Genomic DNA, 14,941 nt, shown 5'->3' with positions numbered 1-14,941 from the left:
ACGAGCTACTGACAATGCAGAAGCCAACTCTCATAGAGAGAAAAGCTGGTTGTATTCCTCAATGTTGGTGGAACGGAAATCAAAACCAACCCTCTCCTGATTGGTTAGTTGGAGATAATAGAGACTAACCTACAAGGTTATCAGTCCCTTCAACACTCTACTGCATATCGCAATAATTATGGAAAGCTGGATTCTGGTTTTGAACAGCTATAATGGACTTATACAAGTGATCCACTGAGTGAGTAGTGTCTCTCGGCAATGTTAGGAGACACCCTTGCTCTCATATGGCTGCAATTTGTGGTCGTGATTTCTGCCTCGAGATCTTCCCAATGGCTTTACTTGCAAATATGGATCTAGTAACAGAGTTCACGATCTCTAGTCAAAACCTCTGCTTACTCTCCTGAATTATTCCTCCTTGCCTTTGCCTACGCCACTCAAAAGGTTGCAAGAGTGACATCTGTACAGCACTGATTGAATCTTCGCATAGGAGTCCTGCTGCATTGATTGCAGAATGACAATCATCATCCCACAAAGTAACAGGCTGCCTCCCAGATGTTCCTGCTGTCTATGGGATGAATGCATGTGCAGCGTGGTGGTTCACAGTTGTAATATGATTCACCCAGTTGTTGATACTGTAACAATATTCTAAAAGAGCCAACTGCCTGTAAAACATTCAGCTAGACCTGCAGAGCCATTGTGGCTGCTTCCCTCCAGGATCTGCTCCATCGGCAAAGGGATCCAAATAGCATGAAGGTCATCTTTCACTCTCCATTGAGCAGTGTCTGCAAATGCAAGCAAGCAGAAAGAGAGGTCAACAGCCATAGACAAAGCTGCAGAAGTGCTGAAGTGCAGCTTGACCCACATTCATCAATATGTCACCTGTGGCTCATGTCAGATCTTCAAGTAATCAACCCCTAGGGCAAATGGTGTTAGAAGACACTGGTGCACTGTATGCATTTAATTCCCCTAAATGGCCAGGTAAGTTCATCAAGGTGATGTGATAGGATCTAACTGTTAATGGGCTCATGGGGAGGTAAGCACACAGAGCACATCATGGGCCCCTATCTGAACATCGATCACTTGTAGCGCTGTGGTTACGGGCACAGGTGAGGAGTGGAAAGTGATATTGATGAGCACTGCTACTCTACCTTTCACCCCGTCACCAGTAAAGTCATCTTTTCTGTAGAATTGATAGCCTCCAGGTACATGTTCACCATTCTATTTAAAATGAATGAGGTCCGTCCCGTATGAGAAGTCTCAATTCCTTCAGATGAGTCTTTTATTCATTCGTATTCCTCTGGAGTATGGGAGCCATTTCAGCAGTGTGGTTTCGAGTTACTCTATCCTTGCACTGGCTTGTTGAGGCACTTTTAGAGTGAGGGAGAGTGGATGGGCTGCCAGGGTCTGATGATGAAGCATCAAAATCCACATTGTCATCATTAGTCAAATGTTCCAGAATTATATCAGACTGTGCTTGGATCAGCTTCTGACCTGAATTTTGTGACCCTTTCCCTGCTCCCTTTTCCTTTGAGGACAATGGGGAAAGAGGCTGTTGAGAGGCACTCTGCTTTCAGGATTCCTTCACAATGCTTGCTGCAAAAATGCTGCTGGTCTGTCCTGTAGTAGCTGCCTGGATCACTACGCCTTTGGCATGTACAGCTGTCAGCATAGGTGCTGTTGACAGATAATGGTAAGCTGGATGTCATCTGTGTTGAGGCATCAACCCTGATAACAGGTTTCTGTACCACAAAAGTATTCAAAGTGGCCAAAAGATGAGATTTCGCTGCCTTATATTCCTTTTTGGTTCCAGGACAGCAGATCCATTTGGCCATTTATTTCATGAAGTCTGCAGGCCCCAGCAAAAACAGGGCAGTCTCAGCTCCAGAATGGGTGGCTCCCAGAGCAGTTGCTGCAGATTGCTTGGGACATAAAGTCAATCCCAGCTTCATGAATTGCATTTCCACACTTCCTATTGGTCAATTCACCTCTGCAACTCAGCACTGTTTGCCAAATTTGTAGCATTGCACAGGGTGAGTTATGTAAGGCTTAACCTTAAGCCAAAGGAAACCTGCCATAATCTGTTTAGGCAGTATTTCAGAATAGGTCACAATGAAAGTGGCAGTCTTCTCAATTTCTCCATTACTACTTCATGTACTTTGCTCCACATCCACTGTCCCCTGCAATTCCCATTCATGTTTGAGTAACTCGAAACCACACTGCTGAGAAGTCTATGTCCACAAATCACAGCATGTGACATTTGCTTGAGTCAAGGGAGTTATGCAACTCAAGTCGGCATCTATTTATAGCCCCATGCTTTGTTTTAAACCTGTTTGTTTTAAAGTTTCTTCCAGTGTCTGTATACCATGAAGAGTCCCATCATGAACTGTTCTATTGGGTATGTATCTATCCACTTCATGGTCAACTAGTCTTTTAATAAACATTCATAACATGCCTACACAGTGTGTACAAATAAATTCAGAAACAAGACTGGAAAGTGAATTATAAGTAAAGAATACAGCATAGTGAATGAATTTAAAGCCAGTATACCAGAAGATCTACTTTCACGACATGTTATTTAAAATTATAAAATGCAGTATTGTACACTACATAATGTAAAATAAATTAATATGTAATGCATGAAGTCTAGTGTGCAAACATAATGTATTACTGCAACTGTATTAATTAATTATTGTAAGCACATTAATGTAATGCACAAAGTCTGCTATATAAACATAAAAATAGTTCTGTTATCATAATTTACGTAAAGTTCAGTGACATCAAATGCAAGGAAAATGCTCTAAGGTAAATAAATCTGTTCTACTCTTAAGATAATTACTGCGTCAGCTTGTAAACTGCCAGTAATTCTAGCTTTTGGGTAGCCAGGTCAACTCTTGACCTACATTCAAAAAGCTTTTAAACACAATATTCAATATCCTATAGGACTTCATTTAATTTCTGTAAACACAGCCACTCCGCTTCATTTTACTGGTTCTACAACGATATACCAGCTTGGGGTCAATTCAAGTGTCCAATTCCACTCGTCAGCTTTTGGGACTAGTACACAAGAAACAAAAATTCCCAAATACTGGAACCGGTAACTAGAACTAACCTATATAGGTTAATTCTAGTTACCGATTCCAACCATCCCACAGTTCATTATTTAGACCATATTAACAAATTTGTGCTCTAAAGTGTTACAAGATTTCTACATATGGTATTACTCTCTTCACTACTATATAAAAAAAGAAAAATTTGGAAGTTGTACCTACAATATTAGTTACTTTTTAATAGGAGGTCTGGGATCAACAAGAAATCTAGAAAAAAAAAAAAAACACAGTCCACAGGTTTACTGCAAAAATGTCCAAAATTATGAACATGAAACAGCTGGAATTAATTAATACAGTTGCAGTAATACATTACGTTTGCACACTAGACTTCACACATTACATCTGCATTACATATTAATTTATTTTACAATATGTGGTGTACAATATTGCATTTTATAATTTTTATAACATGTCACGAAAGTACTAGTAGATCTTCCGGTATATTCCAACTGTTGGAATCCTCCTATATAGGTCAATTCTAGTTACCAATTGCAGCCAATCGATGATTCATCTAATTAGATAATTTTTTCAGCAGGTGTGTGCACAAGAATTTACGCAAATAACATTTCTGCACTTTTAATTGCTCTCTGAACCACTGCAAAAAAGTTTCTAAAATTAGAATTGACCTATATAGAGACTCAGTTCTAGTTACCAATTCCAATTTCTCTTAATGGTTCAAATGGCTCTGAGCACTATGGGACTTAACATCTTTGGTCATCAGTCCCCTAGAATTTAGAACTACTTAAGCCTAACTAACCTAAGGACATCACACACATCCATGCCCGACGCAGGATTCGAAACTGCGACCGTAGCAGCCACGCGGTTCCAGACTGAAGCGCCTAGAACCGGCCGGCCAATTTCTCTTATATATTGCAGTACTTTTACAGTGCAATTACAAATGTCAGAATGCTATTACGTTTCAGCATAAAACAACAACTGCAAAAATAATTTACAAATGAATCATGGAGCGGTTGGGATCGGTAACTGGAAATTACCTATGTAGGTTAATTCTAGTTATCGATTCCAATATTCGTTATATTTTTGGGGTTGGGTTGTTTTGGGGAAGGAGACCAGACAGCGAGGTTATCGGTGTCATCGGATTAGGGAAGGAAGTCAGCACACACACACACACACACACACACACACACACACACAAGCTGAGCATTGGTTTTTCTGTTAGAATTTAGTGTGTGGTTTCTCCACATTTCATGCTACCGTTTCATAACAGTCATTCATTTCATTTTCCTGATTTTCTGTTATATTTTAGTTTCTCCCCACCCAAAACCACAATTTTCCTGTGCTTCTCCTGTTAGATTTTTTAATTAATAGTAAAATTAATGCTGTTTTATAACAATACGACTTCATCATGCACTTCGCTGTAATACAATTTAAAGGTGCTCCGTGTTTTTCTACTCGCATAAATTATAAGAATACTTCTTATTGGACATGAAAATTTGTTTCTAATTCTGGTTCTTAACTATTTCCATTACCTTCAATTTGTTTTGATATAATTCATGACTAAGTAAATAACTGCGAGAAATATGACCGTATGCTGCATTCAGTAGCTTGTGAGTATAATCTGTTGCTTTCACAGATTGCCTAAACACTGCATCTTTGCCTTAGGTACACTATGTCATCAAAAGTATCTGGACACCCAGCTGAAAATGAGATACAAGTTCGTGGCACCCTCCATAGGTAATGCTGGAATTCAATATGGTGTTGGCCCATCCTTAGCCTTGATGACAGCTTCCACTCTCCCAGGCATACGTTCACTCAGGTGCTGGAAGGTTTCTTTGGGAATGGCAGCTCATTCTTCATGGAGTGCTGCACAGGGGAGAGGTATTGATGTCGGTTGGTGAGGCCTGACACAAAGTTGGCATTCCAAAACATCCAAAGGTGTTCTATAGGAGTCAGGTCAGGGGTCTGTGCAGGCCAGTCCATTACAGGGATGTTACTGTCATGTAACCACTCTTTCACTAACTGTGCATTATGAACATGTGCTCAATCATGTTGAAAGATGCAATTGCCATTCCCGAATTGCTCTTCAACAGTGGGAAGCAAGAAGGTGCTTAAAACATCAATGTAGGCCTGTGCTGTGATACCAACATGAAGAACAACAAGGTGTGCAAACATAAACACACCATAACACCAACACCTCCGAATTTTACTGTTGGCACTACACCTGCTGGCAGATGACATTCATCGGACATTCGCCATACCCACACCCTACCGTCAAATCGCCACATTGGGTACCATCATTCAACACTCCACAAATGTTTTTCCACTCTCAATCATCCAATGTTTACACCTGTAACACCAAGCGAGGCATCATTTGGCATTTACCGGCGTGATGTGTGGCGTATGAGCAGCCATTCGACCACGAGATCCACGTTTTCTCACCTCCCGCCTAACAGTCATAGTACTTGCAGTGGATCCTGATGCAGTTTGGAATTCCTGCGTGATGGTCTCAATTGATGTCTGCCTACTACACATAACGACCCAACTGTCGGTGGTCTCTGTCAGTCAACAGATGAGGTCAGACTGTTCGCTTTTGCGCTGTATGTGTCCCTTCACGTTTCCACTTCACTATCACATCGGAAACAGTGGACCTAAAGATGTTTAGGAGTGCGGAATTCTCACTTAGAGACGTATGACCGCCCCATTCTGCTCTCCCACGATGTCTAATGACTACTAATGTCACTGATATTGAGCACCTGGCAGTAGGTGGCAGCACATTGCACCTAAAATGAAATACGTATTTTTTTGGGAGTGTCTGGAGACTTTTGATCACAACCTATATGACTTCATTGCTCAAAGTCAATGAGTGGTCACTAGAATTTACTCAAGCTTGGATCCACATAGACAAGGCTGTTTATGTGTTTCTTCAGTGCCATACTGTGTGTGGAGACAAATTTGAACTGAGAATATTGTCCCCTCCCACACTCAACAGCTAATCCATTTGTTATTCTGGTTGAGGTATACTATAAGTAGTCTTCTCAGCAATGTGTCTGATGATATCTTTTATTGAGTAATTACGATTGCAATCCAAACTATTGCTGCACCATTACTTTCATCTTACTAAAATCTTTTCCAAGAAGTGTAAATCATAGTTGCTCTCACTGAGCACAGCAACTGGTTTAACATTACTAGGTAGCTAGTAATTATCACCCAAAGGTTTTTATAAAGATCTGGCATTCTGTTCCTTGGCAGCTGCAGCAGTAAGTCATTAAATCCTTTCTTGTCTCACTTTTGCTTGCACTTTATTACACAGACTGTGAATGTGGAGTCCAAATTTGGTTTGTCACTTAACTGGAGTGGTAAATTTAGCCATCTGAAATGAATTATGGACACCTGCATGACTAAATTTACAAAAACTGGGCAGGAATTTCAAAGGCTCTTCCAAATATAAGCTCTCACAGGAGGTGCTACTGATGGAAAGCTACAACTAGCACCAGTTTCATGTAGGATATTGAAAAACGCATTGAACTTCTGGTAGTTAACACTAAATGTCCAGCTCATGAGTATCTAGATTGAAAACATTCTACATAAACGCCACACATTGAAGAATATATTGACTCCCTCCTTGTCGTTTCCTATGGGAGGCAGTAAAGCAAGATGCCCACCCAAGTGTTCTTCCTTTATTAAAATTGTCCTCTAACAGATCTGTCAAGCTGTTCATGTGATGAAGGAAGAACACCAATGTTGGTCCTCTGACTTACTATTTCCAAAGAGAAATCTTAGTACAAAACTTACCAATTTGAAGTTTATCTTAATCATCTGTTTAAGGGCCTTAAACCCCCACTCTCCTTTTTCTCCGCCTTCAAGATCAAGTACTTTCTGAAACGAAGCAAGGGCTGCTTTTGGATCATCTTCTTTCAATGCTTTCGAATTGTAGTATTGATTCTCAAGATCGACATCTGGCTCAGAGTTGCTGTCTTCGGAGTATTCCTAATGGAGAGGCAAGCAATAACATCTACAGCTTAACGTTCTATTTTGGCTTCTTTTTGAAATACTGCGTTCACTATAGAATATTGTGGACACAATCTATAAAATATCAGAAGTTAGTTGCCAGATTTACAAAGAAAAACATAAAACAATTCGACAATGTTTATACGATGACTAGATAAAAAGAGATGAAAATGAAAACAAAGCTCATTTGTCTTAACATGTCACGAGATGATTAACTGCAGCAACATGTAGTAATATCCAATACCAAGCCATAGTCCTCCTCTTCTTCACACATGAAATCAACTTCACAATCAGACATATTAATATTTACTTCGGCTGAACCTGCCGTCCTCTGTATACAGTATATACTAAACTACACAGATGCAATGAACTTCACCACGAAGATATTGAAGCGGAAGAATCGAGAAGCATTGTGGTTGTCATTAATTTTCAAATAAATTACAGACTTGGGCTGTATCCGTGATAAGTAATTTTTCCCTCTGATAAAAAATTTCGGTTTGTTTACCAAAGTGACTTGGACCCACTCGACTCACGAAAACGGAACAGCATAAAATGATATCTTTGTGACAGGACGAGCTACAAAGACAAAAAAGAAACACTCACCTCTGTTGCGAATTCGGAATTTTATTCCTACGGTTGTAAGAAGCTGTGGCAAGTTGTGATTAGGTAGCATTTTGTCTTGTACGCAGTACAAGGCGTAACTCTTGTATTTTTAAGAAGTTTACGTCAACATGACAGCATTACCTAGGAGAATTATCAAGGAAACTCAACGCTTGATGCAAGAGCCTGTTCCAGGAATAAGTGCTGTGCCGGACGACAGTAACGCACGATACTTTCATGTAATTGTCACCGGTCCTGAAGATTCACCGTTCGAAGGAGGATTATTTAAGTTGGAGCTTTTTCTACCGGAGGATTATCCTATGTCTGCGCCAAAGGTTCGATTTATTACGAAAATATACCACCCTAACATTGACAGACTTGGCCGTATTTGCTTGGACATTCTAAAAGATAAGTGGAGCCCGGCCCTTCAAATTAGAACGGTGCTTTTGTCTATTCAAGCCCTTCTTAGTGCTCCAAATCCAGATGACCCGTTGGCTAACGATGTTGCTGAACTGTGGAAAGTAAATGAAGCCGAAGCCATCCGTAACGCGAAAGAGTGGACAAGAAGATATGCAATGGACAATTGATATGCATCGATTCTAAGGAAAGGTTAAGAGCGTTGTATGGGTTTATTTTTTTTATGAAAACTATTTCACTGAATCTGTATCACCATGTTATATTTTAAGTAAGGTTTTTTGCCAAGCTAGGTTGTCGCTGGTAGGAGAAATACACTAAACTTGTCATACCTTTTGTAAATGTGAAATTTCCTATGAAACCCATACGTTGCTAATTATAATCATGATTTACGCGTGAGAGTATAGTATAAGGTAAAACAGAAAGAGCGGTGATTTCAGATGTTATTCCATGAATCTGTCCATTTATATTCATTGTGTACTCTCATTTTTGTGTTTATTATCTTTCGAAATACTTCACACTTACAGATCATGTGCATTTAGCTACTGTTGCTGTAAATATTGGAGAGTACCTTCAGCTTAAGTCTTCTGACATTTCGCCCTGGCTTCAGTTTGTCACCAGAGACCAATTTAGTGAATGCGGCTTGATGTACTACCAGTGTAATAATGTCCATATTAATTGTAAAGTCCGCCTTGTTTATGGCAAATTTTATCAGAGCAGACATTAGTATGATATTGATAATTTTGCTGCATAAAGTATGTATTATTTGTGATTTCTGTTTTTGTGGTATTGATGCAGCCTTTTGTCATGGACAGCTATAAATTATGTCTGACTTGGTGTAACACCAAGAGTAGTGGTAAGTAAGACACCTTTATATAAAATTTTTGTCAGGCGTTGTGAATTAAAACATTATTTCCTTCGTAACAAGTGCCGGTCAAACTACGAATGAATGAATGTTCCAGTGTGAATACTTACCTACTTGATCTCTCTTATCTGGCTTCTAGGCAGGCAAGGTGCATACACACATTAACAGAAACAACTTACAGGAGATCTTTCATTTCCAGTTTGTTTTTAAGAAACTGTACTGATGTATTTTATTCGTTGAAAGTATCTGTGTAATTGTATTGTATGTGACTAGAGATTTATGTGGATTTATCTGTTTTACCAGCAATATGTGCCTGTTTGCCACTGAGCAGTTTGTGGTTGAAAAATTAGCAATCCTTTGGTTTTAAAGGCTTTGTAGAATGTCTTGACCTTGTGTTGATATAACTTATTTCTGGAGCTGTTTAATTACTTATGTTTAGTCACAGCAAGAAATTTAAATTGATGAATGTCTTTAGATTTAATAAATATTAGACTTGTAAATATACATTTTTGTTTTGAATTTTATACCACAATAAATGCGTGCAATCCGTTTTCCATTATTTTTTTACAGTCAACACCATTAGCATGTGAGGAGTTACGCATTTAACATGCAGTTGTAACTTTCATTGGACTGTCAAAGTTAAATGACAGTCATGTAAAGAAATACTTGGTTGGAACTGAAACAGATTGTATGTTTTGTTGTCTTAAATTTGTTAGTAGAAATTGCCAAAATCTTCAGAAAAAAGTTATTCTACAAGCTTATCAAATGATATTCCTTTACTTTTTGCGAAATTGCTGTCTTTAAAATACTTATTTTCATAACTTTGAGACAGAGAAAATACTATTACAGCATAGTGATAGTTTGTGTAAACTCCAATTTGTTATTGTGCCATACATTGCTCAAAAGGGTAGAGTGCAGTTTTATTTTGTGCTGGGACTCTCATGTGGCACACCTTCATTGTGTATAAAGGGCAGCGCATTTTCTGAAATCTGCTCAGGTATGTTTCGTAGCTTGTAAACAAAGGCATAAATCATTTAATAAATCGTGGTTGTAGAGGGAATTTACATGTAGTAGGCCCAATTCCAGCTGTGAATATTATGGCATTGTTTTTATGATGACTGAACTAACTGGCTGTGTATTAGTTGGTAAATATGTGAACTGATGAACAGAGGTTTGTGTATTGATTGAGCAAGTAGGTCCAATTCTAGTTTAAGATGTTTGGATACCATTTACGGTTATTAACTCAAATATCAATATTGTTACTGTGCAGCACAATTAAAATTGTGCTGACACAAATTGTGTGTGCTTTTATCAGCAGGAAGTTTGCTGTGGATGTATTTTACTGAAATTGCAGGATCTATGGGCAGTGATTTGTTTCATTTATTAAACTAACATTACAAATTTTGTGATTTTTGTTTTATTAGGTGTAGAACATGTTTCATGAAAAAATCCTCACATTATAAACATTATTCTTAATGATTTCAACCATCCAAAATAGCTGTGTAGTGGTTTCAGAACAGGTACTGAGTGTGCAGTGCCTCTCATTCAGTATATCAGTTTTAACTGAATTTCCTTAAGAGATTAATGTAGAGGCAAGATATTTATTTCTGTATTTCAGAGTTAGTAAAATTGCTGTTACAATATACATCAATCTTTTTCATTTCTGGAACTAGATACCTGTGGTATTGCACGGACGAGTTTTTAGACTTGGAAGTCTTGTGGCAGTTCTCAAATGTTGCTAGTATAAATTTAGTGTGTTGTGTGTGTGTGTGTGTGTGTGTGTGTGTGTGTGTGTGTGTGTGTGTGTGAGTGAGAGAGAGAGAGAGAGAGAGAGATAAAAATAAGAATTTTGGAGGGTGGTCAATATTAGAAACAATTTATTTGGCGAAGTATTAAAGCTACTACTATAATGAAATGTTCTTTGTGTCAGTATTAGTTCCTGAAAAACAGTTAGCTCATATTAACTTATCAGTGCCTCACAGAAGTAACTGTCATATATACAAAATGTGCAGGCATAGTGCATTTTCAGACCTGTTATCTGAACATAATTGGGGCAATAGTTTGTTGAGCTCGTAATGTCGGATTTAGCACCCAGTGAGATTTTTAATCATTCCAAAATGTTGACTTTATTATATTACTGTAACATTCCCATCAGGAGCACTCAAAGCCTGTTTTCTTTAAGTTTTATTTGTTAAGAAAACACTTGATATGTAAAAATATTTAGAGTTTTAAATACACTACTAGCTGTTTTCCCCTTTATGTATTCACTTTCCAGTAATCCTTGTTTTGGTGTCTTCAGCGGTTTATGAAATAGTAAGGGACAGGTTACACAGAACACACTGTTACAGTGGTCTGAATGGAGGGCAGTATTTTTTACTTTATTTTTTCTTTCCAGATTTCATTCTGCCTACTTCTATTTCATTGGATTCTTCTGCTCTCAGTACAGTGCTTTATAAAAGCTGTTGATTGTAATGGCAAAACAAAATATATCCAGTCCTCATATCAGCAGTTACATGATCTTCAATGAAATTTGTTTGTCATTCTTTTGGGCAGGGCTTTGTTTATTTAAGAAACAGCAGTAAATCATTCTCTGGAGATGTTGGCACGTGAGGAATATGATGCAAAAGCATCAGTGTGCATAATGAAATTGTAACACCCATGGTATACAATATGTGAAATAGTAATGGTTTAGAAAAATAGAAAAACCGGTATGTTATCGGAAAATTTCTCTAGTAGCAGGGAAGAAAAACGTACAGAAATATCCAAATACTATATTTCTTTCACTACATCTCACAGATTCAGTTTATATGCTGACATGCTGTGTGTGACCACTTGGCATTCATTGCATGAAGTTACTCTTCCTCTTATTTTCTTTTCATACTGTCCAGTTTCAGCTGTGAAGCAGTTTTTAAATGTGTGCATAAATGTAATCCATCAGAATGGCCGTAGTCCTAGGTCTTGTCAAGTGAGACACTGGCCAGTATAATTGTAGGTTATCCACATTATGTGTCACCAGTGAAAGGCATACAAGTGTATGTAATGCAGTGTTTATCAATTACACCACTTGGAACTCTGATGTACTAGACTATGTATATATGACTGTGACATGTTACTATGTACTGTGCATAGCAGTTTATGGAGAAAGGAAAATGTTAAGGATTTTTTTGTATAAAGGTAAAAAAGTTCACAGTAATATGCAATTAAAAGGACATCAACTACACTTGAAGTGAAGTAGTGATAATTTAAAAACAACTTTTACCGGAAGTACATGTAGTGAGACACTTTTTCAACTTCATTTTTGTCAATCTCAGTATGCTAACAGGGAATGTTGGACTGAACAGAAATCTCAGTGATTCTTAAATGACAAACTGTACACTGCACAGACTATTTTTAGTGTTTTATTTAGTTTCTGTAGTAGCCTATGCATTTTTCCATTGTGGTATATTGTGTATATTAACTCTTGCATAATTGCAAAATTGACTGTTCCTAATTTATTTAATGTATAAATATTGTATGAGAAGCCTAATACAGCCATACATAACATGCTAGTAGACTAAAATTATTTGTGTGTTATGGTGTCTGTCAGAGGTTACATATTCAGGGTTAAAAAAATTAATATTTCAGTGGAGATGTACACTAGGAAAGAAGGTTTCAAAGCATAACTGAGTGGAAAGGTAAAAAAGTAGTAGACTTTTATACTTGGTGCACTGTCACACATTCTCTGTAGCAAATAGAATAGCAACTAACATGCGTGCTCTGTTAATTACTACAGAACACGGTGCATATAAGTTGTATATTTACGTCTCTACTCTGAAGTCCGTGGAAGAGGGGTGCTTCCCATTGTACCATTTACTAGAGCTGCTTCTCATTCCAGATGTGTGTGGAGTGGGGCTTAAAAGTTCTCTGTGCATGCCGTAATTAGTCTACTCTTGTCTTCACAGATATCAGAAACCTAGTGGGTCTGATATTTATGGTAATTTACATAGTTAGTTACCTTGTCTTCTTTTACCTGATTATGGCCAACTTTCAGTTATTAACATTGCTAACAGAATATACTTGAGAGGAAAAATAGGAAAACAAGCTTTCTGATGGTACACCTGTACGCAAGAACAATAAAGTTCTAAACTATATTAAGGGACTTTTGTGTATAATAATAAATGTGCTCCACTAAAAATCTTTAAATTGACAGTGCAGATAGAAGATTATTATGTGCTTCAGTGCAAATTATTTGTCTGTTTAGAGATACTGAGAAAATACTTCTTTTTGAATGAAACCATATCATTAACAACAAATCAAATGAAGCAGTGCCAGAGTTACAGTGTCAAAATTCTTGCACAATGCCTAAACCAATGTCATGAAAAGTCTCACATTGTACGATGTTCTGCTTTCCCCCCTTATCCATAGTGTTTTACCATATTTGCAATGTTATGTGATATTGTGGTGTTTTTGTTCAGTCACAGCTCTCTTTTTCTTCTTCTTCTTTCTTTTTTTTTTTTTTTTTAAAAAACTGGTACTATTACAATGTTACCTATCCAACAAGAAACAAATGGTTGTTTAGGCTTTCTAATTGTCATATTAAAGGAACTTGGGAGGGGGGAGGGTGGTTCCTGTATCAATACTTTTTCTGTTTACTGGCTATGTGGATGATTTGCCTACCTTTCAAAGTAGACAATATCATAATTATCAGTTTCAATAATGACATAAATGTCACAGAGCAAATTAATAAACTGACATTGGAGACAGGATCTGCCTGGCATCAGGCAGACCGGTAAACAATACTAAAATTTAATGCACAATTTTCTTTTTGTAAGCTGTAAATGAAAATTGTCTTGATAAAGAGTATCCATCTTGAAATAATACTCTGCTGGAATTCCATACGGATTATGTATGACTGAAGTTAGCAGTGCCAAAAGCTGGCATGCAACAAACATAAACTGGGATAAAGTGTGCCACATACTTGGATATGCAAATGATAAGCATTTCAGCACTACCACACAAAGTAGGTAGGCATAATTGCATCTACATTCTGTATATAAGGGATTACGCAGGGGGTTTCTCATTCAGAAATTGCATTTCAATTTTGATTGTGTATGAGAGGATCGTGTTACACCTTCTTAAGGAGAAAAACGTCTATTGGCACACCTCAGAATTCAACAGCATCAGGATCATGACCTATCAAAACTAGGATTTATCATTCCATGATACTACTGCTTGCATTGATCAGCATCCCTTGAGTGTCATGTGAACCTGGAAAGGACCAAACTCAATGCCATGCAGGATTTCAGTGGACTAGCACCTAATGGAATGGACATTGTTTGCTCAGCTGCACATGATAATACAACCACACAGAGAGACAACATTTGGAGCACCAAGGGCTGCCAGGCATAGTAACGATTGTTGCAGCTTCCCTTAATGTGACAGCGGAGGGAAGCAGGTTGACAGTGATGCGCTGTATGACAACACTGGGCACAGGAGTGGCACCACAGTATTTTTTCAGGTAAGTCACAATTAGTGTGTATCAGGGGCACCAAACTACAGCCCATGGGCCAGACCCCGTCCGCGAAGTCACTTCATCCAGCCCACCGACGGCTCTTGACTATGCCTGATAAAACATGTGGACCGTGATACTTTATGATACTATTTAGTGTTCACACCTGTGGAGATCTCCTGACTGCTATGTGCTTTAAATTCACTATGCTCAGTTTTAAATTACTCTGTCTAGGTACTGTACAGAATGATGATGGGGTCTGCACTCATCATTTAGTCAGTTATTCGGCTGTTAAAATAGTTTGGTGACCCCTGGTATACAGCCTTAAGATGAACATATCCATGTGTGGAGGCTCCAAAGAGAATGAACATTCCCCAATTGTTTTTGTCATCATCATAAGGGCCCAACCCACGGAGTGATGGTATAGTGTGCTATTGAGCACACAACACTATTGTATCTAGTTTACATAGCTGATAATTTGAACAGCAACCATTACAT

General features: G+C 38.0%; 2 protein-coding genes across 2 annotated transcripts in view; one reads left to right on the top strand and one right to left on the bottom strand.

The window, feature by feature from the left end:
• LOC124615295 (COP9 signalosome complex subunit 2) overlaps window positions 1-7,516 on the bottom strand; it is a 95,989-nt gene extending 88,473 nt beyond the window's left edge. The window contains exons 1-2 of the mRNA XM_047143081.1: window positions 7,321-7,516; window positions 6,861-7,055 (exon numbers count right to left, since the gene is read on the bottom strand). Coding sequence (XP_046999037.1) covers window positions 6,861-7,055; window positions 7,321-7,374 — 249 coding nt within the window. The 5' untranslated portion in view covers window positions 7,375-7,516. The remainder of the gene's footprint in view (window positions 1-6,860; window positions 7,056-7,320) is intronic.
• A 124-nt stretch (window positions 7,517-7,640) lies between these two features.
• On the top strand, window positions 7,641-10,602 carry LOC124615296 (ubiquitin-conjugating enzyme E2 N). Its single transcript, XM_047143082.1, has one exon. The coding sequence runs from the start codon at window positions 7,808-7,810 to the stop codon at window positions 8,261-8,263; it is 456 nt and encodes a 151-aa protein (XP_046999038.1). The 5' UTR covers window positions 7,641-7,807; the 3' UTR covers window positions 8,264-10,602.
• Window positions 10,603-14,941: the final 4,339 nt, after the last annotated feature.

Source organism: Schistocerca americana, chromosome 5 (genome assembly GCF_021461395.2).
Source record: "Schistocerca americana isolate TAMUIC-IGC-003095 chromosome 5, iqSchAmer2.1, whole genome shotgun sequence".
In the NCBI taxonomy this organism is placed as follows: domain Eukaryota; kingdom Metazoa; phylum Arthropoda; class Insecta; order Orthoptera; family Acrididae; genus Schistocerca; species Schistocerca americana.
Note: the sequence above shows the minus strand (reverse complement) of the source record. Positions and strands in the feature narration are given on the sequence as shown.